Genomic DNA, 27,276 nt, shown 5'->3' with positions numbered 1-27,276 from the left:
TTACAACTTTAACATATGCCTTAGTATAAATTTGTTTTTTTTTTTTTAATTATTTCTTTTTTATTTGTTTAAATATATAGTAGATTAGTCAGTTTAAATGTTGTTGTTTGTTGTTTATTTTACTGTTTTAAACATAAATATATATTTATATAGAATATAGAGTGTATGAAAAAATCTGTGGTTCTGTGTGTGTTTTTTTTTGGGGGGGGGAATAGGGAGGGAGTTATTGAGTATGACAAAAGTGGAAAGAGTTTTTGTTTGAATTATATTTGTTTTAAAAAGATATATTAATAGAAAAAAGTCCTTTGTTTAGTGTAATTTTGTTGTATATTACAAAAAAATATATTTTATGTATTTTTGTTTTTTCCTATTCAAAAGTACTATCTCACATTCTTTTCCAAAGAAATTTTTATTTCGTTTCCATATCGCAAAAAGGGAGGGAGTTTGTGTTTGTTTTTCATAAAATTGTTGTTGTTTGTTTTGTTAGTAGTATATTTTTAGTATTTTTTTTTTTTCTTCTTATTTATCATTTATTTAATGTAATTGTTTTTAAACTTAATTACCTGTTTAAATGAAATGAATTTGATTTTGCTAATTATGTGTGTTAATTTTACGACATTATCTCATTCTCTCTGCTTCATCACTATATATGTTTTTTATAGTTATATGTATGATTAAATTTATATGTTTTGTTGTTTTTATTATTCTGCAGTTGTTTGCCTTTAATGTAGGTTTTTCTTGTTGTTGTTTGTTTATTTTCATTTTTTTGTTTAGTAATTATACTGTAAATTTTAGTTTAGTTTATTTTTTTTTATTAACTTAAAAGTTATTCCTATTCTGGTGTTGTATCAGGAAAACCACTCACTTCTGTCTGTTCTAGAACATTAACACCATCAATAACGTATGATATGCGTATACGCATGCGTAGAGTAGCCTAAATGGAAAGAAATGATGAATTGGGTTATTAATTTAATATTAATTTAATTTAATATTAAGTATAGCAACTTTTTATATGTAAAATTTTTAATAAATGTTTTCCATTTTGTTTTGTTATTATTGCAGAGTTACATCGTAGTTCGATTGGAAAGAAGAAGCTTTCGAAATTTTCTTTTTAAATAAAATTTTAGAATATTTTTTTGGAATATTTTCTTATTGCTATCTTATATTATTATTATTTCTTATACTTACACTTGATGTACTGACAACACGCATTTCTTGTGTTATAACACCACCAGGTGGTAAAACTGAACCAGATGGTGACAGCATTTGTAGAGTAAAACTTTTAGGAACTGCCGCCTGTAAGTAAAACAATAATAGAAAGAATTTAAAACAAAATCATGGGATAATTTTGATTATGAATTATTATTTAAAGATGTAAATAAAAATGTATTAATTTCACTTATTATAGTAAATTTGCAAAAGTAGTTAAAAAGCTAAACGCCTTCCTTTAAAGTTAAACAGTGTTTTTCAATCAATTTATGTTGCTTCGTTCTTAAAGCACCCAATTGTTGTAGCTTTGCATATTTGCAAGACCGAGCGGAAAAAGGGGGCAAGGGAGGAAAGGACGGGAGGGCGAAACGGGGGAAGCGGAGGGAAGCAGAAAGAAGGGGGACAGCAAAACACGAACGAACGAACGAACGAACGAACGAACGAACGAACGAACGAACGAACGAACGAACGAACGAAGAACGACGAACGAACGAACGAAGAACGAACGAACGAACGAACGAACGAACGAACGAACGAACGAACGAACGAACGAACGAACGAACGAACGAACGAACGAACGAACGAAAGAACGAACGAACGAACGAACGAACGAAGAACGAACGAACGAACGAACGAACGAACGAACAACGAACGAACGAACGAACTAAACGAACGAACGAACTAACTAACGAACGAACGAACGAACGAACGAACGAACGAACTAACGAAAGAACTAACGAACGAACTAACGAACGAACTAACGAACGAACGAACTAATAACTAACTAACAACGAACTAACTACGAACGAAGAACGAACGAAACGAAACGAACTACTAACTAACGAACTAACTAACTAACTAACGAACTAACTAACGAACGAACTAACTAAACTAACTAACTAACGAAATAACTAACTAACTAACTAAACTAACTAACTAACTAACTAACTAACTAACTAACTAACTAACTAACTAACTAAACTAACTACACTAAACTAACTAACTAACTAACTAACTAAACTAACTAACTAACTAACTAACTAACTAACTAACTAACTAACTACTAACTAACTAACTAACTAACTAACTAACTAACTACTAACTAACTAACTAACTAACTAACACTAACTAACTATACTAACTAACTAACTAACTAACTAACTAACACTAACTAACTAACTACTAACTAACTAACTACCTGACTAAAGATACAGATTTTAGATGTTTACCAAACACTGTGAGGTATTGTAAATTTGCTCAGAATTTGCACTTATTGTAATATAATTTACAACATTTACAAGACATGTTTGTTATAGAAATTTAAATTTCGTTAATTTTACTATTTTATTCTTGCAATCTGTAGTACTGTTGCTAATCCAGTAAATTGTAGAATTATTTCAACATTTAATACGTTTCCTACTTCTGTTTATTTCGAAGAGTAAATTCCGCAATCTTTATTGTAGTAGTTTTTACGGAAGCCACATTAGTTCTTTTTTTTGTTGTTCTGGTCTTGTTAGCAGACCTTCAACATTTGCCGATTAAATTTTTAATAAATTATTATTAAAAAAGAAAATTTACCTGAAATAGATATTGTTCCAATGTTGATGTTGAACTATTTGTAGTTGTCATATAAATTTGCATTGAATCATTAGCTTTAACGGGTACTAATTGAACCAAAACACCATTCTTATTCAAAGCTGTCAATTTTGGACCTTGAGGCTATAAATATAGAAAATAGTAAAACATTAAACATTGCAGACACATTATCAAAGTGATAGCAAATCACTCACCACACTAACATTATTTGAAGCGGTTGTTGCTGTTGCTAAAGGATCATTAATTAAAGTATTCTGTTGTGTTAAATCCATTGACGGTGTAGTTATACTAGCGGCAGCCATAATTGAAGATAAATCATTACCATTTGTTGGTACTACGGTGGTTGATGTGGTTGTTGATAAAATACTACTTAAATCACCTAAACCGCCTACCATGCCCATACCACCAACGCCAATACCACCGCCTGTACCCACTAAGACATTATTCATATTTGTATTGAGGACATTGGAGGTAGCATTTGTTGTTGTGGTGGTGGATGATTGTGTGGCCGAAGACATGTCCAAACCCAATAAATCAAGAAAATCTTGATTATTTGCAGTTGTTGTTGTATCGTTATTAGCATTGAGCGTATTTTTCTTTTGCACCGATAAATCTGTTGATGTTGTAATCGCAGTGTTAGTATTGGTGGTTAAATCTGAGCCACCCAAAAGATCTAATAGAATGTTCTGTAATGAATAAAGAGAAGAAAGAAATTTTAATGAAAATGTGTAAAGTTTCTGATAGAGGGGAGATCAGGGTGGTTAAAAACTAATATATTGTAAAAACTCAGTTTTCCAAACCAGATCGTTTCATAACAACTTACCGTATTATCACTCATGGTATTCATATTGCTTTCCGTATTGATTTGTTCATCAGCTAAACCATTTTCGATTAGATCGGGACTATTGTCATCGTATGAACCGCTGCTCTCACCATTCTGTGAAGACATGCGACTTACTTGCATGGCTGGCATTTTCTCCAAAAGAGCTGGACGTAAGTGTTTATAAGTGCCAAATAGTTGAGAAAACTCTACACCTCTTTGTTGTAAATCAACATTTAAATGGCTACCAAAGGAGGTAATCAAAGCCTGGACTTCTCTGTAAATAGTTGAAAAGGTACATAAAGTGATTCATAAATAAATTAAGTAAATATGTATTTCAACTTACTCCACACAACTTTGTAGTCTAGTGCTTAGCTTGGCTAAAGACACTAAAGCGTATTGCTTGCTAGTTATGGAAACTTGAGCAGAAGTTAAAAATTTATGGAACATTGCAATTAATTCACTCTCTGAGGGACGTTCAAATTCTAAAGAAACAAAAAAAGGATTATATAACATAAATTGTATAAAGAGGGAGAAGAAGTCTTACCATCATCATTAGAACTATACATAAACATATCACCATATTCACCAATGGCCCAAACAGCCACCTGCAGTAAGGGTTGTTTATCTTCACAGTGATTGGACACTTGTAAAGATTCCCAAAAACGATTGGTTATATAAGTTTGCTCTAAAGCAGGACTGCTAGAAACAAGTTGTATGGTTGATGAGACCACATCATCACGTACATAATTACCAGCCTAATAAAAACAACGAAGAGAAAATAAAATTTCTCTTTAATAACAAGAACAAATACAATGGATTCCTTGTACTCACCGCTATTAAAACACTTAATTGTGTATCTAAATGCCATCTTGTATTGGGCGAATAACGTTCAGCTGCTAAAATCATACCCGAACTGCATTGAGCTTTAAATTCTGGATCTGCTTTTTCCAAAAACAATAGCAATTCTTTTGTCATCGTGCGTATATTTTGGGCATTAATTAAAGCAAATGATAATTCCATAGCACGTTTTCGTATCGAAACATCCGGATCCTTGAGGCACTCCAAAATTGTAGTACGATGTCTCTGTACAGCTGAGGTATCAGCATGTACCGTACGCAGTAAAGTATTTAAAGCCACATAACGTATATTTTTATCCGAATTCAATAAGAAACGACCCAATATATTAACAGCCAAAACACGTAAGCCACCTTCGGATCTATTGCGAATAAAAATTATTAAAAATTCTTTTACTTCTATTAAAAAAAAAACGTACCTTATATCCATTATAGACAATACCGTCTCATACAATATAGTATTACCCACATTTTTACTTGTCTCTGTATTGGTAGCCACTTGTGCCAATATATCATTCATGGCCTCCGATGCGTCCGTATCATTGTGTCCCAATATACGTAATAATCTTAAGATTTTCACTTGTAAAAATGGATCACTTACACCACTAACATCATGCTCAGGCGAATAGCCACCCAATATAAGATTTTTTAAAATGCGCACCAAATTCGGTACAATCTAAATGAAGATAAAATTAAATTAAGTGTATTAGTAATACATAATTAGTTATAAGTCTTAAAAGAAATTATATTTGAAATTGGATAAACCGTAAAACTAATTCTTGAACAAAAACTCAAATGTATCTAATTCAATTTCGATCGTAAGTTAATTTTTTTTATACAAGAATATCAAGAATACTACTTGGTTATCTAAACAATAGTGTGTCTTTTTAAATAAATTTCTAAAAAACTTAAAATTCTAATTTGTAAATACAATAGATTATAATGCTTTGCTTTCACAGCAAAGGATAAATTGGAAAATACTGCTCGAGTTGAAACCCAAACGAAAATATTGCTTTCATAAATTGGTTAACAGCTAAATATTGCTCGGGATCTTATAGTACTAGCCAAGAGACAAATCTGTAGGGATGATAATAGACTAGTCTATAAATTTGATAATAGACTAGTCTATAGATTAAACAAGATACTAGTCCGTACACAAGACAATATACTAATCTATAAACTAGAAGAGAGACTAGTATATTGCCTAGACAAGAGACTAGTCTATAGACTGGACAAGAAACTAGTCTATAGAGTAGATAAGAAACTAGTCTATAGACTAGACAAGAAACTAGTCTATAGACTAAACAAAAGATTAGTCTATAGACTAGGCAATAGATAAACCTATCGATTAGAAAAGAGACAAATTTGTAGAATTCGACTAGAGTAGATTCTATAGACTAGACAAGAAACTAGTCTATAGACTAGACAAGAGACTTGTCTATCGACTACAAATCTGTAGAGTAGATTCTATAGACTAGAAAAGATACTAGTTTATAGACTAGACAAGAGACTAGTCTCTAGACAACACAATACCCTAGTCTATATACTAGACAACATACTAATCTATAAACTAAACAAGATACTATTCTATAGACTAGACAATGGATAAACTTATTGATTAGAAAAGAGACAATTTTGTAGAAACTAGTTTCTAGACTAGACAAAATTCTAATCTATAAACTAAACAAGATACTATTCTATAGACTATACAATAGATAAGCCTATCGATTAGAAAAGAGACAAATTTGTAGAATAGACTAGACAAGAGTAGATTATATAGACTAGTCTATAGACTAGACGAGGCACTAGTCTCTGGACAACACAAGAGACTAGTCTATAGACTAGACAAGGCACTAGTCTCTGGACAACACAAGAGGCTAGTCTATAGACTAGACAAGGCACTAGTCTCTGGACTACACAAGATAGACAAGACTAGAAAAGAGACAAATTTGTAGAGTAGAATATACAAGAGTTGATTCTATAGACTAGGCAATAGATTAGTCTATAGACTATACAAGAGAGTAGTCTATAGACAATAGCGTAGTCTATAGATTAGACAAGATACTAGTCTATAGACTAGACAAGATAATAATCTATAGACTAGACAAGATAATTGTCTATAGACTAGGTAATAGATTAGACAATAGACTAGACAAGAGACTAGTCTATTGACTAGACAAGAGACTAGTCTATTGACTAGACAAGGCACTAGTCTATTGACTAGACAAGGCACTAGTCTATTGACTAGACAAGACACTAGTCTATTGACTAGACAAGACACTAGTCTATTGACTAGACAAAAAACCAATCTATTGACTAGACCAGAGACTACTCTATAGGCTATATAAGAGAGTAGTCTATAGACAATAGCGTAGTCTATAGATTAGACAAGATACTAGTCTATAGACTAGACAAGATAATAATCTATAGACTAGACAAGATAATTGTCTATAGACTAGGTAATATATTAGACAATAGACTAGACTAGGCAAGAGACTAGTCTATTGACTAGACAAGAGACTAGTCTATTGACTAGACAAGAGACTAGTCTATTGACTAGACCAGAGACTACTCTATAGGCTAGAAAAGAAAATAATCTTTAGACTAGACAATAGACTAGTCTATAGATTTGACCATGGGCTAGACAATTCTAAAAAACATATATCTTAAATTAATATGTAAAAAGGTTTTCATTGTAATATATATATTATATAATAACATTATAGTATTTTAATTAAACTGGTGCACTTGGTGAGTTAAAGCAAGATTTGAAATATTAGATAAAATCTAATATTTTAGAAACAAGTGTGATTTTATGTGAAAATTATGTTTGGTAAAAAAGCATGCGAAATTAAAAGTAAAATAATATAAACTAATTTAATTAGCTATTACTACTTAATAACATAAAAAGGGAACAAATTTAACGAATTAAAACTAATTTATATAAAATCTAATTATTTTATAAATATTTATTTATTAATATTATTCAAAAAACAACGATTATTACTAAAAGATTTATTGTGAATAAATTTAATAAGTATTTATAAAAATATTCCCAAATTATGTGACTAAAATCTCTTAATGAAATACACATTCCGGAAGATATGGATTCCGAAAGTATCTGAGGCCTTCAGAAACTTAATTTCCATAAACATACTGGTATACTGGAATTCAGAATACATATTTAAGTTATGGAATATCAACACCAATTATATAAATTACGAAAGGATTGACAAACTATCAAAGGTAAATAACTCTATAACAGATGTTAAAAAGGAACACTTGTTATCTTAAATCTCACTATAAATAGTTTCAAGGGAGACAATTTTTAACACAAATCTGCTTCTAGAATAGTTCTATAGAAAAAATTTCAATTCAATAACTAGTTTTAAAACGAGTTTATCAATTTCTTCCCAAACTGGTTAAAATTGGAAAGAAGTACTAGAACTGTTTCTTAAAGTTGAAGCTGTTTTATAACTCTTTTCCATAACTAGTTACGAAGTTGACATTTTTGAACAGAAATTGACTGAAGAACTAGTTCTAGAACAGTTTTATGGAATGTATACAGAATCTGTAATGCTTTTACAAAAACAGTTCCGAAGTTCGAACAGAAATGCTCTCAACATTAAATTTGAAAGACTGTAGTCGAATCTATAGTTCCGAGTCGAGTCTATAGTCTAGAATAGAGTCGAGTATATAGTCCAGACTGGAGACCTCACTATAGTAAAATCGAGTCTACAGACCCGACTATAGAAGAGTCTATAATGCAAACAATATTCGAGTCTATAGTCCAGACTTTAGTCGAATCTATAGCCCATAGTGGAGACCTAATAATAGTAAAAAACGAATATATAGTCCAGACTATAGTCAAATCTTTAATACAGGCTCGTGTCTATAGTCTGGACTATAGTCGAGTCTATAATTTGGAGTATAGACTCTACAGTCCAAACAAAATATATAAATTGAATCTAAAAATTCTGTGCAATTTTCTAAAATCAAACTTTAAAAATTTAAGAATAAAAGTAACAAACTCTAAGAAATCTTCAAATTTAAAACTAATCAGGCAAAATATTTCTATAAAAAAAAAAACTAATAAATTAAAATGTGCCTCAAAAAAAACTATTTTAAAACAATAAACGTAAGAAAATAGAAACGAAATGCAACGACCAAGAGCTTCGTAACAAAAACATTTTACATCATATTCATTACCTCTCGATTTCCGCTATCCTGGCAAGCAAATTACAATTAAAATGTTTACGTATATGGTTTTTGTTGTTGTTTTGAGTTTTTTTGTTTTGTAATTTTATTTTTTTTTAAGGATAAAAAACAATAAATTAGCATTAATTGTTTAGCAATAAGAAAGTAAAAATACAAATGAAACAAAAAAAAATAACAAAATTTGGCCAAACGCAAAATTATGGTAACAAAAATGTTTAAAACATAAAGCAAACTTTTTTTTAAATATGGAATGCCAATATTTCTGCTGGGGAGTAAGGGAACAGTTTTGAAGTAGTAGTATTTAAATGTTCGGTGTTTTTTTATAGGTTTTAAATAGTAGTAGAGAGTATTTTAGTTTTAAACTAACAAATGCCAACATGCCAACACGATGCTTTATTTGTTTAGTTTTATAAAAAAGATTTTGTTCTTTTTTTATTATAATAATTTTTTATAATTTATAGAAAAGTTTAAGGAAACATTTCACATTTAAAAGTAAAGGTAGAGAGCAGGTGAGCATGTGCTTGGAGTATTTATAGTAATAATAAATATTTAATAAGTAAGACAAATAAGTTTATAATTTATATCACTAAAATTGTTTTAATATCAGGTTGGGTGGGCATTCCAATTTTTGTATTTACTTCCATTTATTAAGGAAATGTTTTATTTTGAAAACTTAAAATTTTAGTTTATATGTATTTGATGTTTTATATACTAAATACATTTATGTATGGCATGACAAATGTTAAGGTTGTAATAAATTTATTATGATTTAAAACTCACCTTTTTAAAATGCATCAAAGTATCGGCACTGTTTTCACACATTTCTGTTATTAATGTAACACCCGTTATTAAAATACCTAGAAGATAGAAATATTTAATAGCTTTGGTTACAAAAATAAAACATCCAATAAAAAATTCAGACTAGAGTTTTAACTACATATTGGACTATGGTCAGGACGTACTTTTAGAAAAATGTCAAATTTGTTGTGAGACCATGGTCGAGTGTCTACATTCTAGGCTATAGTCGAGTCTATAGTCCAGACTATAGTCGAGTCCATAGTCCAAACTATAGTCTAGTCTTTATTCCAGACTATAGTAGAGTCTATAGTCCAGACTATAGTCGAGTCTATAGTCCAGACTATAGTCGAGTCTATAGTCCAGACTATAGTCGAGTCTATAGTCCAGACTATAGTCGAGTCTATAGTCCAGACTATAGTCGAGTCTATAGTCCAGACTATAGTCGAGTCTATAGTCCAGACTATAGTCCAGACTATAGTCGAGTCTATAGTCCAGACTATAGTCGAGTCTATAGTCCAGACTATAGTCGAGTCTATAGTCCAGACTATAGTCGAGTCTATAGTCCAGACTATAGTCGAGTCTATAGTCCAGACTATAGTCGAGTCTATAGTCCAGACTATAGTCGAGTCTATAGTCCATAGTCGAGTCTATCGTCCAGACTATAGTCGAGTCTATCGTCCATAGTCGAGTCTATCGTCCAGACTATAGTCGAGTCTATCGTCCAGACTATAGTCGAGTCTATAGTCCAGACTATAGTCGAAAATATAGTCCAGACTATAGTCGAATCTATAGTCCAGACTATAGTCGAGTCTATAGTCCAGACTATAGTCGAGTCTATAGTCCAGACTATAGTCGAGTCTATAGTCCAGACCATAGTCGAGTCTATAGTCCAGACTATAGTCGAGTCTATAGTCCAGACTATAGTCGAGTCTATAGTCCAGACTATAGTCGAGTCTATAGCCCAGACAATAGTCGAGTCAATAGTTCAGACTATAGTCGAGTATAGTTTATAGAATATATAAATATAGTCCAGACTATAGTCGAGTTTATAGTCCCTACTATAATCGAGTCTATATTCCAGATTATAGTCGAGTCTATAGTTCACAGTTTTGACTATATGTAGTTGAGCCCACGCAGCATACTAGAATCCTTTCTATAGTGAAGTCTATAGACTAGAGTCCTGACTATAATCTGTTCTATAGTCAAGACTTTATTCTTTAATCGAGTCTTTAGTCCAGACTACTATAGTTATTATATAATAAAGCAAACTTCTTCTTGTTCTTATAATTTTCCTACTTTGAAATTTAAATATTAAACAATTTAGAAAGAAAAAACAAAAACAAACAAGAAATCATTTTTTAATTCATATTTTACTAAAACAACTGTGACCTGCATGTTTTAACGTAATCAACTTCTAAATGTTTTAAACAAAACTAAGCATTCAAAAACCTTTAAAACTTAGCAATAAATAAAAATAGTAAAACAAACAAGAAAAAGAAAACGCCAACTTACCATGATTTTTCTCACTCAACAGCGAACGAGTGGCCGGTAAGAAAATTTCCATTAATTCGGGTACGCGGCGTATAACACGAAAAGCACAAAGGATGGCTTTTTTGCGTATATAAGTATTTGGTGATTTCATAAGACGCTCCACTTCGCTGGCTAAATCACGTGCCATTTCAGGTGAGGCAATGGCACCCAGGGTGCACAAAGCCAAACCCACAACAAATTGTGTTGAACTATTTAAATCACTGTTGATTTATGGTGTTCAGTTTTTGCGTTGTGTTGGTTGAAAATAGAGAAAAACAAGAAGAATACATTTCTTTAATTAAAAAATTATTAAAAACACTGGAAAAAACGATTAATAGTTATTAACAGCCTGTTGCTTAAGTAACAACAGACATACAGAAATTTCCACTCTCTCTCGTTCTAGCGATACCTACTTTTTCAAACAATTTGTTATTAATAAATGAACATCTTGACGTTCGTCTAGCAGCAGCATGGCTCCCAAGTAACCAATACGTTTATCTGTAAAACGTGTACTGGCTGTCAATTTTAAACATTCCAATTGCCCAAAATGTGCCGGATAACCCAACATGTGTATGTATAATAATTTGGCAATATTGCGACATCTGTAAAGAAATAAAAAAACAATTTTATTTGTATCTTCGTTTATAGCAACTTTAACAATCTAATCTTGTCTCTGTACTAACCTCCATACGGGATCCTCTTCTCGAAAAGTGGTGCGTATGTAGGCACATTCTTTATTAACAACAGCACGTTCTTCTGCAGCTGTACGAGCAGCACGTATCTGTCTTATGAGATCTCTTAAACGTGTAGGTGTAGGCATCCTCACTATTATAGGAAAACGGAAAGGAAAAAAAAGAAACACAAGCAAACATACATATGACATTATAAAGGAGGAACATTAACAGAAATTTAACAAAAAAAAAATATGTAAATTAGGTTTTATTTCGCTGTGTTGTAATTAGGGTTTCCACAAAAAATTCTTTAAAAATTGTCCATTTCTATATTTGCGTAAGTCAAGGAACTTGATGTGTTAAATAGATTATTTAAAAGACATTTTGAATTTTTAGTGAACATTTTTAATTTTTGACGAAAAATTTATTTGTAGTGAAAATAAAAACCAGATTTTTATTTTAAAAAATCGAATTTTAAGTAAAAAAATCTGATTTTCGTGAAAAATCTAATTTTTAATGAAAAATCGAATTTTAGTTAAAATTGTATTTAAAAAAAAAAAAAATTTAATAAAAAATTTAATTTTTAGTAAAAAATTTAATTTTTAGTAAAAAAAATAATTTTTAATTAAAAAAAATAGTAAAAAATTAATTTTTTGTGAAAAATCGAATTTTTACTGCAAATAGAATTTTTATTAAAAATCGAATTTTTTATGTAAAATCGAAGTTTTTATGTAAAATCGAATTTTTTATGAAAAATCGAATTTTTTATGAAAAATCGAATTTTTTATGAAAAATAATCGAGACTAAAAACGAGTCTATAGTCCAGACTAATGTTGAGTCTATAGTCCAGTCTATAGTCCAGTCTATAGTCCAGTCTATAGTCTACTACAGACTACAGTCCAGTCTATAGTCCAGTCTATAGTCCAGTCAATAGTCCAGTCTATAGTCTACTGCAGTCTACAGTCCAGTCTATAGTCCAGTCTATAGTCCAGTCTATAGTCCAGTCTATAGTCCTGTCTATATTCCAGTCTATAGTCCAGTCTATAGTCCAGTCTATAGCCCAGTCTATAGTCTACTACAGTCTACAGTCCAGTCTACAGTCTACTACAGTCTACAGTCCAGTCTACAGTCCAGTCTACAGTCTACAGTCCAGTCTACAGTCCAGTCTACAGTCCAGTCTACAGTCCAGTCTACAGTCCAGTCTACAGTCCAGTCTACAGTCCAGTCTACAGTCCAGTCTACAGTCCAGTCTACAGTCCAGTCTACAGTCCAGTCTACAGTCCAGTCTACAGTCCAGTCTACAGTCCAGTCTACAGTCCAGTCTACAGTCCAGTCTACAGTCCAGTCTACAGTCCAGTCTACAGTCCAGTCTACAGTCCAGTCTACAGTCCAGTCTACAGTCCAGTCTACAGTCCAGTCTACAGTCCAGTCTACAGTCCAGTCTACAGTCCAGTAGTCAGTACAGTCCAGTCTACAGTCCAGTCTACAGTACAGTCTACAGTACAGTCTACAGTACAGTCTACAGTCCAGTCTATAGTCCAGTCTATAGTCCAGTCTATAGTCCAGTCTATAGTCCAGTCTATAGTCCAGTCTATAGTCCTGTCTATAGTCCAGTCTATAGTCCAGTCTATAGTCCAGTCTATAGTCCAGTCTATAGTCCAGTCTATAGTCCAGTCTATAGTCCAGTCTATAGTCCAGTCTATAGTCCAGTCTATAGTCCAGTCTATAGTCCAGTCTATAGTCCAGTCTATAGTCCAGTCTATAGTCCAGTTTATAGTCCAGTCTATAGTCCAGTCTATAGTCCAGTCTATAGTCCAGTCTTTAGTCCAGTCTATAATCCAGTATATAGCGCTGACTATAGTCGAGTCTAAATGGTCCTGGTTATAGTCCAACCTATAGCCCAAATTGTAATCGAGTCTATAGTCCAGTCTATAGCCTACTACAGTCCAGGCTAAAATCTATAGTGCAGATTATATTAATATATAAATTTAAATAACTGCCTAATGTTTGATGGGTTATTACGTTTACGTCAACGATTTTCCACTAAATAAACGTCTGTAAGTACCATTATTGTTATGTCTCTTTTCAAATGAACTGGAGTATATGTTAATCCCATTGTCACCTAATCTCAAAGCAACAGTTTATCAAACAGCTATTTTCTTTTGGAAACCCTAAAGCAACAATACTACTATTACGTGAATAAGTTTATGTGTTTTAGAGCGTTTGTAAATAAAAAGAAAAATGGCAAATTGTGGCAAAAGGCGAGGGAAAAATAAAGTGCAATAGACGTCGGTCGTAGTAGTCATCTGTCTGTTGCTATTTTTTTATTTCCATTCAGAGACCATTGCATATTTATAAATTGTCTTTATGGTTGTAATGATTGGTGGGTGTTGGAAGATTAATGTGTGCAGCAGCAAACAAACTCGACTTTTCTTTTAGTTGTTTCTTAGTTTTTCTCTTGTTCTTAGTATTTTTTCAGCTGGCTGAGTGCATTGTTGCAGATGATGATGATTGTTGATTGCATTTACTACTCTCTGTTCTATAAAAACAACAAATTTTATTTGAAATCCCGTATTTTTTTCCAAGAGTGTTAATTAATGCCTACAAACATTCTGCATACAAATATTGCTCAATTAGTAGTGAAAATGCCTTTTTGCTTTGCCAAAAGAAATTAAAAAAAAACACCCGTCAAATACAAACAAATTTGGAAAAGAAAAAACATTTAACATAAAGGAATGCATAAACAATTAAATAAAAAAGAAGAAATTTTAAACAAAGTACCGAGAAATGAACGTTTTTGTTTTTTTTTTAACGGCTCACTTACCTCTTTCAACAGCCTCTGAGAAGGCTTGCCTTATGGTGGCCATATTAAAGGCTGGATTAAATCTGTAAGTAGAGTGGGGGAGAGGAGGAAGAAGAAAATACCACGTAACCCAAATAAAAGCAAAAAGGGCACGTGATAAAAAAAATACACACGATTAGTAAAAGGGTTGTTTATTCTAGTGGCAAAAATAGTAAAACAAAAAAGAAATGCATGCAAATAAAATAATTTATAACACTTAAGAGTTGCACATTACGGCATTTTAAGGTAATTTAAAATTAATGTAAAAGAACATAAAGCTTAAATAATTTAACTAATTAAAAAAGGACTTAAATAATATAAGAGAAATAATGCAGGGCAAATATATACGGGATTTGATCTTAAGTTGAGATAGATTTGAAACCAAATTTAATTGCCACCTGATGGGTAGAGTTCTATAGTTGAAACGAAAAGTCGACTTTTCGACTTTTTGCATTTAGTTAAAAGTCGACTTTTCGACCTTTCGACTTTTTCCATTTTATGAAAAGTCGATTTTTCGACTTTTCGACCTTTTTCATTTATTTAAAAGTCGACTTTTAGACTTTTCGACTTTTAGTATTTTATAAATGGTCGACTTTTCGACTTTTTCCGACTTTTCGACTTTTTTCGACTTTTTCCGACTTTTTTCGACTTTTCGACATTTTTCGACTTTTCGACTTTTTTCGACTTTTTTCGACTTTTCGAATTTTCGACTTTTTCCGACTTTTTGATTTTTTACGACTTTTTGACTATTTTCGATTTATTTCGACTTTTTTTCGACTATTTTCGACTATTTTTTTACTTTTTTCGAGTTTTTCCGACTATTTTAGAGTTTTTGACCTCTTTTCCACTTTTTTAAAATTTTCGACTCTTTTCGACTTTTCGACTTTTTCCGACTTTTCGACTTTTTCCGACTTTTCGACTTTTTTCGACTTTTCAACTTTTTTCGACTTTTCGACTTTCCGATTTTTTGACTTTTCGACTTTTATTTACAAAGTCGACTTTTCGACTTTTTTCATAGACGATAGTCGAGTTATCGACTTTTTTGGAACAAAATAGTCGACTTCGACTTTTCGACAAAAAGTCGATTGTTCGATTATTCGAAAGTCGATTTATAGAACCCTACTGATGGGTATAATAACTTGCCTAACATTAAAGAAAATTATACCTATTTAGAGCCTTGATTTTACTTATCTCTACTTATTTACATAACTTATTTTCAAATATTTCCCAAAAGTCACAGAAGTTTGATCTTAAATTGAGATAAATTTGAAAACTCAAACATTTCTCTCATGCTGCAGATCTACATTGAAAACCCTAAAGCCCTAATAAGAGGAGTACAAAAAGCCCCTGTTCAAATCATAGTTTTGAGTATGATGGCACGTAGTGTGCGGTACACACTCTGGATTTAGGGCCGAACTATAGGTTCCGTGGAGAGGACGTTGAAATTCTGAAATATTTACTTAGTCATTACAAAACATTCGTACAAGTGAGATCTAAATCTCTGTGTAGGTAGATCCCTCAATACCACTGATTTGGAAATTCTAAGGAAATACTAATATATCTATGACATATGACTAAGTTTGGCCACTTGTCAGTACATAATAATTACCGGCCAATATTGACTACAGCATCCGCAAACCATTCTTTGATAAGTAGTTCTCAGTGTTAAACCAATACAATTCATCCTCCTTGATAGATCGTACAAGGTATACACTGATGGATCTGAAGCACTGATGGCTCTGACCAGTGTAGCTTCGTGCAAGCTGTACCATCATCTCTAAAAGGGGCTGCGAACTAGTAACTTTAGTTCTATCGAGTACATGGCTTTGACATTTGAATATATATTGACCGTCAAGCCGCCCTAAGAGCCGTCACTTTTGACATAAAAATTGGTACTTGAACATTGCTCATTTGCCAGCCATAGCGGATCATAGGCATAAGACTCTAGTTATCCCGTTTTTCCACGATTTAAAGGATTTATCCCAGGAGGATATGCTAAAGATAAAATCGCTTTTATAAACGACAGTATCGTTTGGATCATCTACATGTTTATCAAAAGACATCAAAATGTTAAACTCAAATACCTCCCCAGTGATGTAAATCTGCTTATCTAACCTTACTAAACTATTGACGTATGTAATGGTCAATTTAAGAAATATCCTTCTTTTAAACTGATCCAATTATAAGAAACTTTTTAACGCAAACTCACACAGACAATTAAAATCTTTAATATTTTAATAAATTTAACCCAAATCAAGTATCTCTATTTTCATTACAGTAATTTAGAAAACTGAACCTTAGACTTTTGTTAAAGTCACTATTAATTGTTGTATATATTCTTAAATAACAAGCGAAGATAAGAATGTGAAAAGAAAACAAGATATAAATTTAACTTAAATTACAGTTTTATATGCAAAGAAACTAAACGCCACAATAATTTAAATAAATTACATGGTACACTTAATGGAAAAAGTTTGCGTACAAAAGAACTCACTAATTATTTTATTTACACTAATTGATTTTCTTTTTTTAATTTTGTGGACCACAGTTAGTATGAGGTATATTTTTAATATAATATCCATTATATTCCACATACGCAATAATCCTAGCTTTATTTACATTTCAAATTTATCCTTAAAACTTCCGATCCTCTGGGATCTTCATTGAACAACCAGAAGTTAACCTGAGGTTTGCAAAAACATTCGAAGCAAGTAGAGCTGGATGAAAAACTTGTGTGGACCACAAAGATCCTCTGGTGTGACCTGTAATGAGAGATGCTCGAAAAAACTCCTGTTAAAATCTGAGTTTGCGTATCTGGAGGGAGGCTTTGAGAAAGGAGAACTACCGGAAGAAGCTCAATAAAGTACTTTGGCAATGCTGGCTAGTAGTGGGTGTGGCAGATAAGAATCTGCAATATGTGTTCGTTAGTAAAAACTTTGCGTGACAATCACACAAAAATTCTGTACGATATTGGTCTACTATCAAGCTCCCCTTATGTGAGAGCTATCAAGATGCTTAGAGGACTAGATAGGCGCAGTCTAAAGATTCTGACAGGGATCTTAACGGGGCATTGCTCAATTGGGCTTTCGCCAGTAGATTAGATTGAAGGGGCACAAAGCATTGCGACCTATGTGTGGATCTTTTGTGCTGCCCATTGGTTCACCATACAAGTTTTAGTTCACGCACGAAGGTAACTGGTTTAGTTGGTGAGTGGTTGAAGATGTCTTTTGGGGTTAGCAAGGCAGCACCGAAGATCTTAGCTCTGTGAGACCCTAATGTTGCCTAAAATAAAATGATGGTATCTGAAATGTCCAGTAAGTAATCCCAATAGTACTATGCGGTCGCTTTTATTGAGAGCTAGTAGCATTTGGGATTATCGCTTTGACAGTGTAATGAAACGTTTTGTCTGTCTGAGACCTGGTATTGGTTCCCAATGGCAAATAAATTCAGATTTCACCCAAGAGTCACATTTAGCTTTGGCGTATCCTGATTAGTTGGCGACGAGCGACCCTCTTTGCTAGGCAGTCTGCCCCTATATATTTCTGCTTGAAAGATTGAAGGATAGTGTCCAAGGAGGATGGCCTTTTGGAAATTGGGGCCCACGCTCCTGTTACGCGGTTTATTTGATTGGGCCCATCTGTGAACCAAACTTGATCAGCTTTTTCCTGCCACCATGTTTGATCAGTCCATAACCTCAAATGATCTAACGAAAACCATACATCTGCAAGCTTCTTCCTTGATAAGGATGTGCAGTGGAGGAATATGCAATATTGCACCCATGGCATATGTGTTCCACTTTTTGCCACCAAACTAATGAGGCGTGGGTCAATATGGGCTTTATTATAGTAGCTTTTGTCAGTAAGAGGGACAGTCTCTTTCTTTGGATTCACAATGGTCTCAGAATGGAGTTCCATCTTTTTATGGTGCATAACACTTCTTAACCGCACCGAACATTTTGCCTTTATATTTGCCTCCAATCATAGCTTTGTTATAGCCTAATCATGGCTTAGCGTAGGTCCATTTCATGGTTCCATCTTTAGCTTCATTAGGGAATTTTATAAAACTCTAATTATTATTTGTAACTGATTTGATAATTTAGATTACAATTTAAACTTGGATTGATTTATAATCTAAACATGACTTAGAACCTTGTGTCTTTATTCTTATCCGCATCAGGGCTTTATATGTACTTCAACCTTGGTTCTAATTTATATTTAAGCTTTACAATATCTTCCCTCTTAGACTCATCACTGCTTTGATTCTAATTATGATCCAATTGTTAATACTAACCGAATATAGTATTTCTAGCAGAATCATGACACTATTTGAATCCAAAAGTTTAATTTATTTGAGGTTTTATTTTAAAGCCATATATTGCCTTATTTGCTCCTAATCACCTAATTTCTGACTTATTCCTAAACAATTTGTATGAACACTTTTTCCATTTAGTGTTTTAGTCTAAATAATGCTTAATTTTATATAACATAAATAAATAAATAAATTGTAAGTAAAAAAACTTATAAATTAAAAGGTAAATAAATAATACAAAAAATAAGTTATTAATAATAAAATAAAATGAAAACAATAATTAAAAAAGTTTTAAAAAAGCAGTGACATTTACCCATGCTCCGAATTCATATTGAGCTGTTGTTATTGTTTTTATTTCAATATTTTTATTCAATGTTGATAAAAATGATGATGGCGGTTGTGGTGGCGTAGATATAATTATGATGAGATTTTGTAGCAAACCGCAACACAAGACGTTAAAGGAAGAGGAGTGTGTTGTAGTTTGAGGGAAAAGACGTTGAGATGTTGAGTGAGTAAGAGTAGTATTAATTAGTTATAGAGTATCAATGAATCACTTAACCGACTAACTGACTGACTTATACTTCTTGTTATTGCTGCTGTTTGTTGTTGTTAACACTTTTTATTTTTTTGTTTTTGTTCTGGTTATTAAGAGAAATGAATATATATATTTATTGTTATTTGTAAGCTTAATACGTAATTGTTAAAGATTCAGCTGTAGATCAATACATTCGTAAGTACATATGTTTGAAATTTCGAACAAAGTAACGTTTCACGTTACTGAGAACTCAGACGTGTTTAAAAAGTTAAAATGCAAATGGCAAGTACATGTATGTTAAGTATTTATGTTTTTATAGCTGTTATAGACTATAAGTTTCAATAGGTTTATTTTCTAAAGCTGTTTTTGTTTAGTTAAGGGCTTTGCTGCCTTGCTGTTTTTATTTTATATAGATTAATGCTTTATTTATAGATTCAGTTTTATAAGATTTCATAATTTAATTCTCACTTTTATTTATACAAAGATGACGAAGTATATAATAATTTAATAATATTTTTTAACGTTATTTTTATAACGATACTTTCAAGCATCTATTCACACGCACACATATGTATGCAGTCTAAGTCAGGCACGGAAAATTCAGTGCTTTGGTATTTTTTGATATTTTTTTATATTTAAGTCTATGTCTAAGTGTATAGTCTACTATATAGTCTTCTGTATAGTCTAGTATATAGTGTAGACTATAGTCTAGTCTATAGTCTAGTCTATAGTATAGTCTATAGTCTAGTCTATAGTATAGTCTATAGTCTAGTCTATAGTCTAGTCTAGTTTAAGTCTATGTCTAAGTGTATAGTCTACTGTATTGTCTTTTGTAAAGTCTAGTATATAGTCTAGTCCATAGTCTAGTCTATAGTCTAGTCTATAGTCTAGTCTATAGTCTAGTCTATAGTCTAGTCTAGTCTATAGTCTAGTCTATACTCTAGTCTATAGTCTAGTCTATAGTCTAGTCTATAGTCTAGTCTATAGTCTAGTCTATAGTCTAGTCTATAGTCTAGTCTATACTCTAGTCTATAGTCTAGTCTATAGTCTAGTCTATAGTCTAGTCTATAGTCTAGTCTATAGTCTAGTCTATAGTCTAGTCTATAGTCTAGTCTATAGTCTAGTCTATAGTCTAGTCTATAGTCTAGTCTGTAGTCTAGTCTATAGTCTAGTCTATAGTCTAGTCTATAGTCTAGTCTATAGTCTAGTCTATAGTCTAGTCTATAGTCTAGTCTATAGTCTAGTCTATAGTCTAGTCTATAGTCTAGTCTATAGTCTAGTCTATAGTCTAGTCTATAGTCTAGTCTATAGTCTAGTCTATAGTCTAGTCTATAGTCTAGTCTATAGTCTAGTCTATAGTCTAGTCTATAGTCTAGTCTATAGTCTAGTCTATAGTCTAGTCTATAGTCTAGTCTATAGTCTAGTCTATAGTCTAGTCTATAGTCTAGTCTATAGTCTAGTCTATAGTCTAGTCTATAGTCTAGTCTATAGTCTAGTCTATAGTCTAGTCTATAGTCTAGTCTATAGTCTAGTCTATAGTCTAGTCTATAGTCTAGTCTATAGTCTAGTCTATAGTCTAGTCTATAGTCTAGTCTATAGTCTAGTCTATAGTCTAAGTCTAGTCTATAGTCTAGTCTATAGTCTAGTCTATAGTCTAGTCTATAGTCTAGTCTATAGTCTAGTCTATAGTCTAGTCTATAGTCTAGTCTATAGTCTAGTCTATAGTCTAGTCTATAGTCTAGTCTATAGTCTAGTCTATAGTCTAGTCTATAGTCTAGTCTATAGTCTAGTCTATAGTCTAGTATAGTCTAGTCTATAGTCTAGTCTATAGTCTAGTCTATAGTCTAGTCTATAGTCTAGTCTATAGTCTAGTCTATAGTCTAGTCTATAGTCTAGTCTATAGTCTAGTCTATAGTCTAGTCTATAGTCTAGTCTATAGTCTAGTCTAGTCTATAGTCTAGTCTATAGTCTAGTCTATAGTCTAGTCTATAGTCTAGTCTATAGTCTAGTCTATAGTCTAGTCTATAGTCTAGTCTATAGTCTAGTTTATAGTCTAGTCTATAGTCTAGTTTATAGTCTAGTTTATAGTCTAGTCTATAGTCTAGTCTAGTTTTAAGGCAAGTCAATAGTGTTTTCTTTAGTCTAGCGAAAACTGAATTTAGAACTATAAAACCTAAAAAAGTACTAATTATATTATAAATTAGTACTACATATTTAAAAATTTAAATTTTCCATGGCTGGTCTGAGTAGGCACTATAACTATAAGATTAAGTTGTAGTTTCACAAAAGATAAATACAAAACCCATACAATATTTTATTTACGAGTACGTTTTTTATCTCTTTAGCTAAGCCCTTTTTTTTTAAAATATACATACATATGTATGTAAATACATCCATCCATACAATTAATATAGTCGTTACTGAGACGACGTCAAGATGAAAATGTTTTTTTTTTTTTTTTTTTTTTGTAAAGTCACATACAAGTTTATTTAATAAAATTGCATTATAAAAGATAGAAAATATTGTATAAAATCAGACATGAAATTTTTTAAGCACAAAAATTTACAAAAACAAAATAAACGATAATATATAAAAGGGGTGTAATTAAAATCAATAAATTAAATATTGAAACTATTAAAATGTAATTGCAAACAATTAAAAGTGAAACAATACATAATAAATGAATCAAAAATGTTTAACATTCTTCAGTACATCAACTGAACTTGTTCAATATATGTTTATAAAATTTGCTTTAAACTGGTCTTTAATTGTAATAAACATGCTTCTCAAACGTGGCTCTATTTTGCTTTACTTGTTTTATTACTTAAAGCCTAAAAGTTGTCTTAATATTGACCTTATTTCAAGAAAAAATTTTGACTTTGACAGACCTTTATAATACGATATTTGGTCTTATTGATAACACAAAGTCAGTATTATAGACCAACTTAAAACTTTAGAAGGCCTACTTCAGCCTTAACAAAAATTTTAATTAAAGTCCATATATTCTACATTTCCAGAGCAAAATTTATTTAAGCTTTGTTACCAATAAATAACAATTTACAATTTATTCTCTATTTTAACTATTATGAAGTTATTTAATCAAAGAACCAATCATGGCTTTAAATTTATGATTTTCAGTTTGTATAAATGTAGTCTGCTTGTAATCAAATAAATTTGCAAAATAAAAACCATAGACGGGAAATCACAAATGCATGTTTGCAAAAGGCCCACACCTCCACAAGAAGTACGCTGGCATAAATAAAATTAGAAGAAATGAAAAACAAGTAAGAAAGTAGTGCTAAGCAAAACCGACTTTAAGATAACCTAAGCTATAAGATTTCTAATATTTTTAAGGTTTAAATGATATCCGGAAGATAGGTTTATATGGGAACCAAATACATATGAAATGAACTAAATTGTAAACATTTCGGTTAATTGACGTGCAGTTTGGTCGTTAGGCGAAATATTTCATCAAATTAAACAAACGTTAAGTGAAATATTGGTTTGTTTTGGGTACAGTAGAAATTAAATTATACGGCTTTCTTACATGAGCGAACAGGGAGACACAAACTTCATTATATAAGTCCAATATTTATATTTATTACAAATATTAATCCTCCTTATGGCATAATAGTTCTGCCATGAAACTCCTCAATATAAAGGTGTAGGGTATATAAACTATAAAGGCCTGAAAAGCTAGTGTGTGTGTGGGTTTAATGTTGATTCTGCCAACATTCCATGTAATTTGTTGCAATGTTAGTTGCTGTTAGATCCGAATAAATGCATACACTTATTATTTTAGGCTTCTTTCCGTAGTTTGGACTTTTTACATTGTTTTACATGCTTTTTTATACATCTTTATTCTTTTATAAGTTTTTGTTGTATTGAATATCATTCTTAAGCCACTTAATAAAACTGTATTAAGTATTTAATAATAGTATCTAGTATTAAACTAAAAACAAAACACACAAAAGCAATAGTAGTCGAAGAGGTCAAATTGTATGTTTCCGTACATCCGTCCGTCCGTCTGTCTGTCTATGGCTTTTTCCTGTTCAAGTATAACATCCAACCAAACTGCCAACATTCAGCCATTCATTCATTACAATTCCGTATTATAAAATAAGGTTTAATTTGTTCACCTTTTTAACACATACACACACTCAAAATATAAAGAAAATTATAATAAAAATCGGTAGCAGCAAGTAGTAGAGAGAAATTTCCAAAAGGTTAATGCAGAACTAAAACAAAAACTAATTGATTTGATTGATTAAACATTTTTGTAGAACATCAACATTTTAAAGTTGTTGCGTTTGGTACGTGCCACACATAATTTTTACTTTATTTAATTATTTATATTGTTATTTTCGCTTGCTTTTAGTATTTTAAGAATTGTTTTTTTTTATTTCATTTTGTTTTTTCACTTTACTTTGCATTTGTTAATTGTTAATAGCCGTGATATGACAATTACTAACTAGTTACTACCTAAAAACTGTTTTCTCATTGTTGGCCAAAACGACGACACAACAACAACACTGACACATATGTATTTGACAGCTACACAGAGAAATAGTGGAGAATTTATATATACAAAGATTGGTAATGGTGAGGTTGCCACAGGGTTTTGAAAAATTGTTGCTAATTAACGAGGGTAATTAGAAAAATTACAATTAAATGTTTATTTATTTTTAATAATTAATCTAATTACAACTGATACTACGAAAATGCTTCGATATAATTAATACCCTAATTGTAGAATAGTAGTGAAGGTCTTAGTAATGTGATTGTGGGTTCGATTGGCAAAATTATCCCATATTCCAGGTTAGTTCATTAACAAGTTTACCATAGACTTACCTATTGTCTTGCTTGTTTATGGACTGGACATTGGCTAACTTATGTACTATTTTATTGACTACTGTATGGACTTATCTATGGACAAGCTCGCTCAGAAAATAAAACTTAGTTTTATACCTTCTAAGTAATTTGAATAGATTCTTAGATCAAGCAAATCAAACTCTTCAAAATAATAAACTATAAATTTAAAATCTACCCTCGTGTACAAATACGATACGATTGACAGCATTCTACAAAAGTAATTGTATTTGTTTTCTTAACTCTACACAACAAATATTTGTAAAAGCAACGAATCGGTAGGTATTTGCACATTCAATGAACTAAATATTAACTTATTTTTGTTGTTAATTAAATATTAGTCATCTCATGCACAATCAATGTTATTCATTTACTTAATTTTTCTTCTAATTTTGTGTACATACAACGAAATAAAGAAAACCGCCTCTTATATGCAATTCAAGTCTCCAAATTTACAATTAAAATGACATTGTAGACAGTAGAAAGAGAAGAGGAATAAATACAAAATATCATAAGAACAAATAAAACAAAACAAACTAATGATGACAACAACAGCAGCAACTACAAAAACAACAAACAGCAGCAGCAGCAAAAACATTAAAAACACAGGGGTAATTGGTCAAAAAGAGGAAGGAAAACAAACTTAAACAAAAAAAAAAAAGAAAACATTTCGAAAAACGACAAAAATTGGTCAAGTGTGAAATGTAGAAAAAAAACGTCTAAAGAGAGGTACTGCGCAAGTAAAAAAATGACAGGATAATGGTAAAATAAGTACTTTTTCAAAAAGTATGTTGTTAAGGAAGGAAACATAAGGCGGGCTGTTAGGAGGAAGAACTTGTAAAATTTGTTTTGTTTGGGCAACAACCAAAAGAAATTTAAAACGAAAAATAAAACATGACAGGTGTTCAAATAAGTTTTTAATGTAAGGGAATTTTGAAAAATTAAAATTAAAGGAAACAATGTAATATAATTTTAAACATAATTTCGCTTTCTTTCACTTTGATTTAATTATTTTACCGTATTACGTTACGTTTCTTTTTTTGTATATCTTGTTTTTAATTATTATTTATTAGCACTATATAAATTATATTTATTTTTATTATATATTTTTTCAAAATAATCTCTTATTTCATCATTTGCCAGACTCGCTTCTTCACTCTCGTCGTATCATTCACGTTATTATACACTACTACTTTTTTATTACCCGTTTTCTTTTACTTGGCTAATTCTACCTTTTAACAACGCGACAAATTTTTTTCTTTCCTTGACTCAATTTTTTTTTTTTTTTCTTTTTAATTTTTCACTTTTTTATTTTACTTTTATTGTGGAATGTTTGCGTTTATATTTATTAATTATATTAAGGGCCGTTTAATGTACGCACTACTGCTTATGTTTTTATAATATTTTAAATAAAATTAATGCAAATAAATAGATTTTTTTAACATTGAAAAAATTCCGAAAATTTTTCAGCAGCTTGTACGTAAAAAAGAAAAAACCACTATGTGTCAAAATAATTGAGAGACGAGTGTGGCCAGATTGTTTTTGTTCAATTTGACAATTGTATTCCAATTGGGGAAGAATTTGGCTACTCTTTTTGTAGAGTTATGAAGAAAATATATAAACAGTGGGCTTTTAAAATTATAATAGAAATATTTTAAAAATAAAATTTATATTTTTTAAAGTATTTTTAATCAGGTTATTTATTATCTATTGTGTAAAACGAATCCTAGTAAATTTCTCGTTTTAAAGCCGAGTACACAAATATAGTGGAAATTAAATCGAATATAATTTTATTCCAATAAATTAAAAAAACATTTTTTGCGGTTTTTAGTACAATTATAAGTTGATATAAATACTATGGACATTTTAGACTCTTTTTCATTAAAAATATGTTTGTTTTTCTGAATTTTACTTTCAAATAAAATTCGATTTGCATAACATCAAATTCGGGATTAAAAATTTCTCGGTTTTGAAACCAGTTCGATTTACAGAACAGACATGAATATAGTTAAGTAATTATATATATTGATATATGAATTTCTATTATAAATTAAATTTATTAGAAAAGCCTCTTCAGAACTTAAAAATAATGAATTAGGATGAAAATAAATTTAGTAATAAAGCGCTGCCTCCGTTGGATTATTGCTCAAGTCTGTTGTAGACAGGATGTCGTGGGTTCATTTCTCACCAGACACTGATAAAGCAGCACACAAGAAATCTGGCGGAGGCCTATTTGTATTCTTGCGGATGGTAGGAATTCAGGGAAAAGAGAGAAAGCCGACAGGAAACAGGGGAAGGCGCCCGAGAGAAAGGAGGAGAGACAGAAAGCCCGCGAGCGGAGCGAGCGAGCGAGCGAGCGAGCGAGCGAGCGAGCGAGCGAGAGAGCGAGCGAGCGAGCGAGCGAGCGAGCGAGAGCGAGCGAGCGAGCGAGCGAGCGAGCAGCGAGCGAGCGAGCGAGCGAGCGAGCGAGCGAGCGAGAGCGAGCGAGCGAGCGAGGCAGAGCGAGCGAGCGAGCGAGCGAGCGAGCGAGCGAGCGAGCAGCGAGAGCGAGCGAGAGCGAGCGAGCGAGCGAGAGCGAGCGAGAGCGAGCGAGCGAGCGAGCGAGCGAGCGAGCGAGCGAGCGAGCGAGAGAGCGAGCGAGCGAGCGAGCGAGCGAGCGAGGAGAGAGCGAGCTATCTATATATCTATATCTATCTAGCTATCTATCTATCTATCTATCTATCTATCTATCTATCTATCTATCTATCTATATATCTATCTATCTATCTATCTATCTATCTATCTATCGTTCTATCTATCTATCTATCTACCTATCTATCTATCTATGTGAAACCCTATATACATATATACTTTTTAAATTAAATGCATGCATTTCTTTAATTCTATTAAACTTTAGTATTTGTACTTACCTACGATTATTATCCGGAGGTAAAACGCTCCAATCTTGTTCATAATAAGGATACATATTTGAAAATTTTCAAAACAAACAATTGCAGCCGATACTAAACGATGAAACTATTTGC

At 31.7% G+C, this 27,276-nt stretch overlaps 1 protein-coding gene across 15 annotated transcripts; it reads right to left on the bottom strand.

The window, feature by feature from the left end:
• Positions 1 to 202: 202 nt before the first annotated feature.
• On the bottom strand, positions 203 to 27,276 carry LOC119600700 (AP-1 complex subunit gamma-1). Of its 15 annotated transcripts, none has more exons than XM_037951134.1 (17): positions 25,271 to 25,756; positions 19,163 to 19,487; positions 14,524 to 14,585; positions 11,712 to 11,853; positions 11,442 to 11,630; positions 11,011 to 11,249; positions 9,481 to 9,557; positions 8,692 to 8,709; positions 4,902 to 5,158; positions 4,460 to 4,844; positions 4,173 to 4,383; positions 3,972 to 4,110; positions 3,629 to 3,902; positions 3,000 to 3,491; positions 2,788 to 2,928; positions 1,189 to 1,296; positions 203 to 934 (listed from the first exon to the last, which is right to left on the bottom strand). In XM_037951134.1, exons 2-17 carry the CDS (start codon positions 19,177 to 19,179, stop codon positions 833 to 835), a joined length of 2,853 nt encoding a protein of 950 aa, XP_037807062.1. In that variant the 5' UTR covers positions 19,180 to 19,487; positions 25,271 to 25,756; the 3' UTR covers positions 203 to 832. The 15 variants fall into 15 exon arrangements, with proteins under 15 accessions (XP_037807062.1, XP_037807068.1, XP_037807064.1 ...); XM_037951140.1 differs by having other exon boundaries at positions 19,163 to 19,185; XM_037951136.1 differs by having other exon boundaries at positions 19,163 to 19,561; positions 25,458 to 25,756.

The sequence above is a fragment of the Lucilia sericata genome, unplaced genomic scaffold, assembly GCF_015586225.1.
Source record: "Lucilia sericata isolate MDLA Ls3-8-SP2 unplaced genomic scaffold, ASM1558622v1 Contig000119F_arrow, whole genome shotgun sequence".
Lineage (NCBI taxonomy): Eukaryota > Metazoa > Arthropoda > Insecta > Diptera > Calliphoridae > Lucilia > Lucilia sericata.
This window is presented reverse-complemented; position numbering and strand designations above follow the sequence as displayed.

What these genes read in the sequence shown, in the direction of transcription:
- LOC119600700 (XM_037951132.1), bottom strand. Translation starts at nt 27,218, where the DNA reads ATGTATCCTTATTATGAACAAGATTGGAGCGTTTTACCTCCGGATAAT. An exon ending in CCTCCGGATAATAATCGTAG is followed by an intron (nt 14,586 to 27,162) that starts GTAAGTACAAAT and finishes CTCTACTTACAG; the next exon opens with ATTTAATCCAGCCTTTAATA. An exon ending in TTGTCTATAATGGATATAAG is followed by an intron (nt 4,845 to 4,901) that starts GTACGTTTTTTT and finishes TATTCGCAATAG; the next exon opens with ATCCGAAGGTGGCTTACGTG.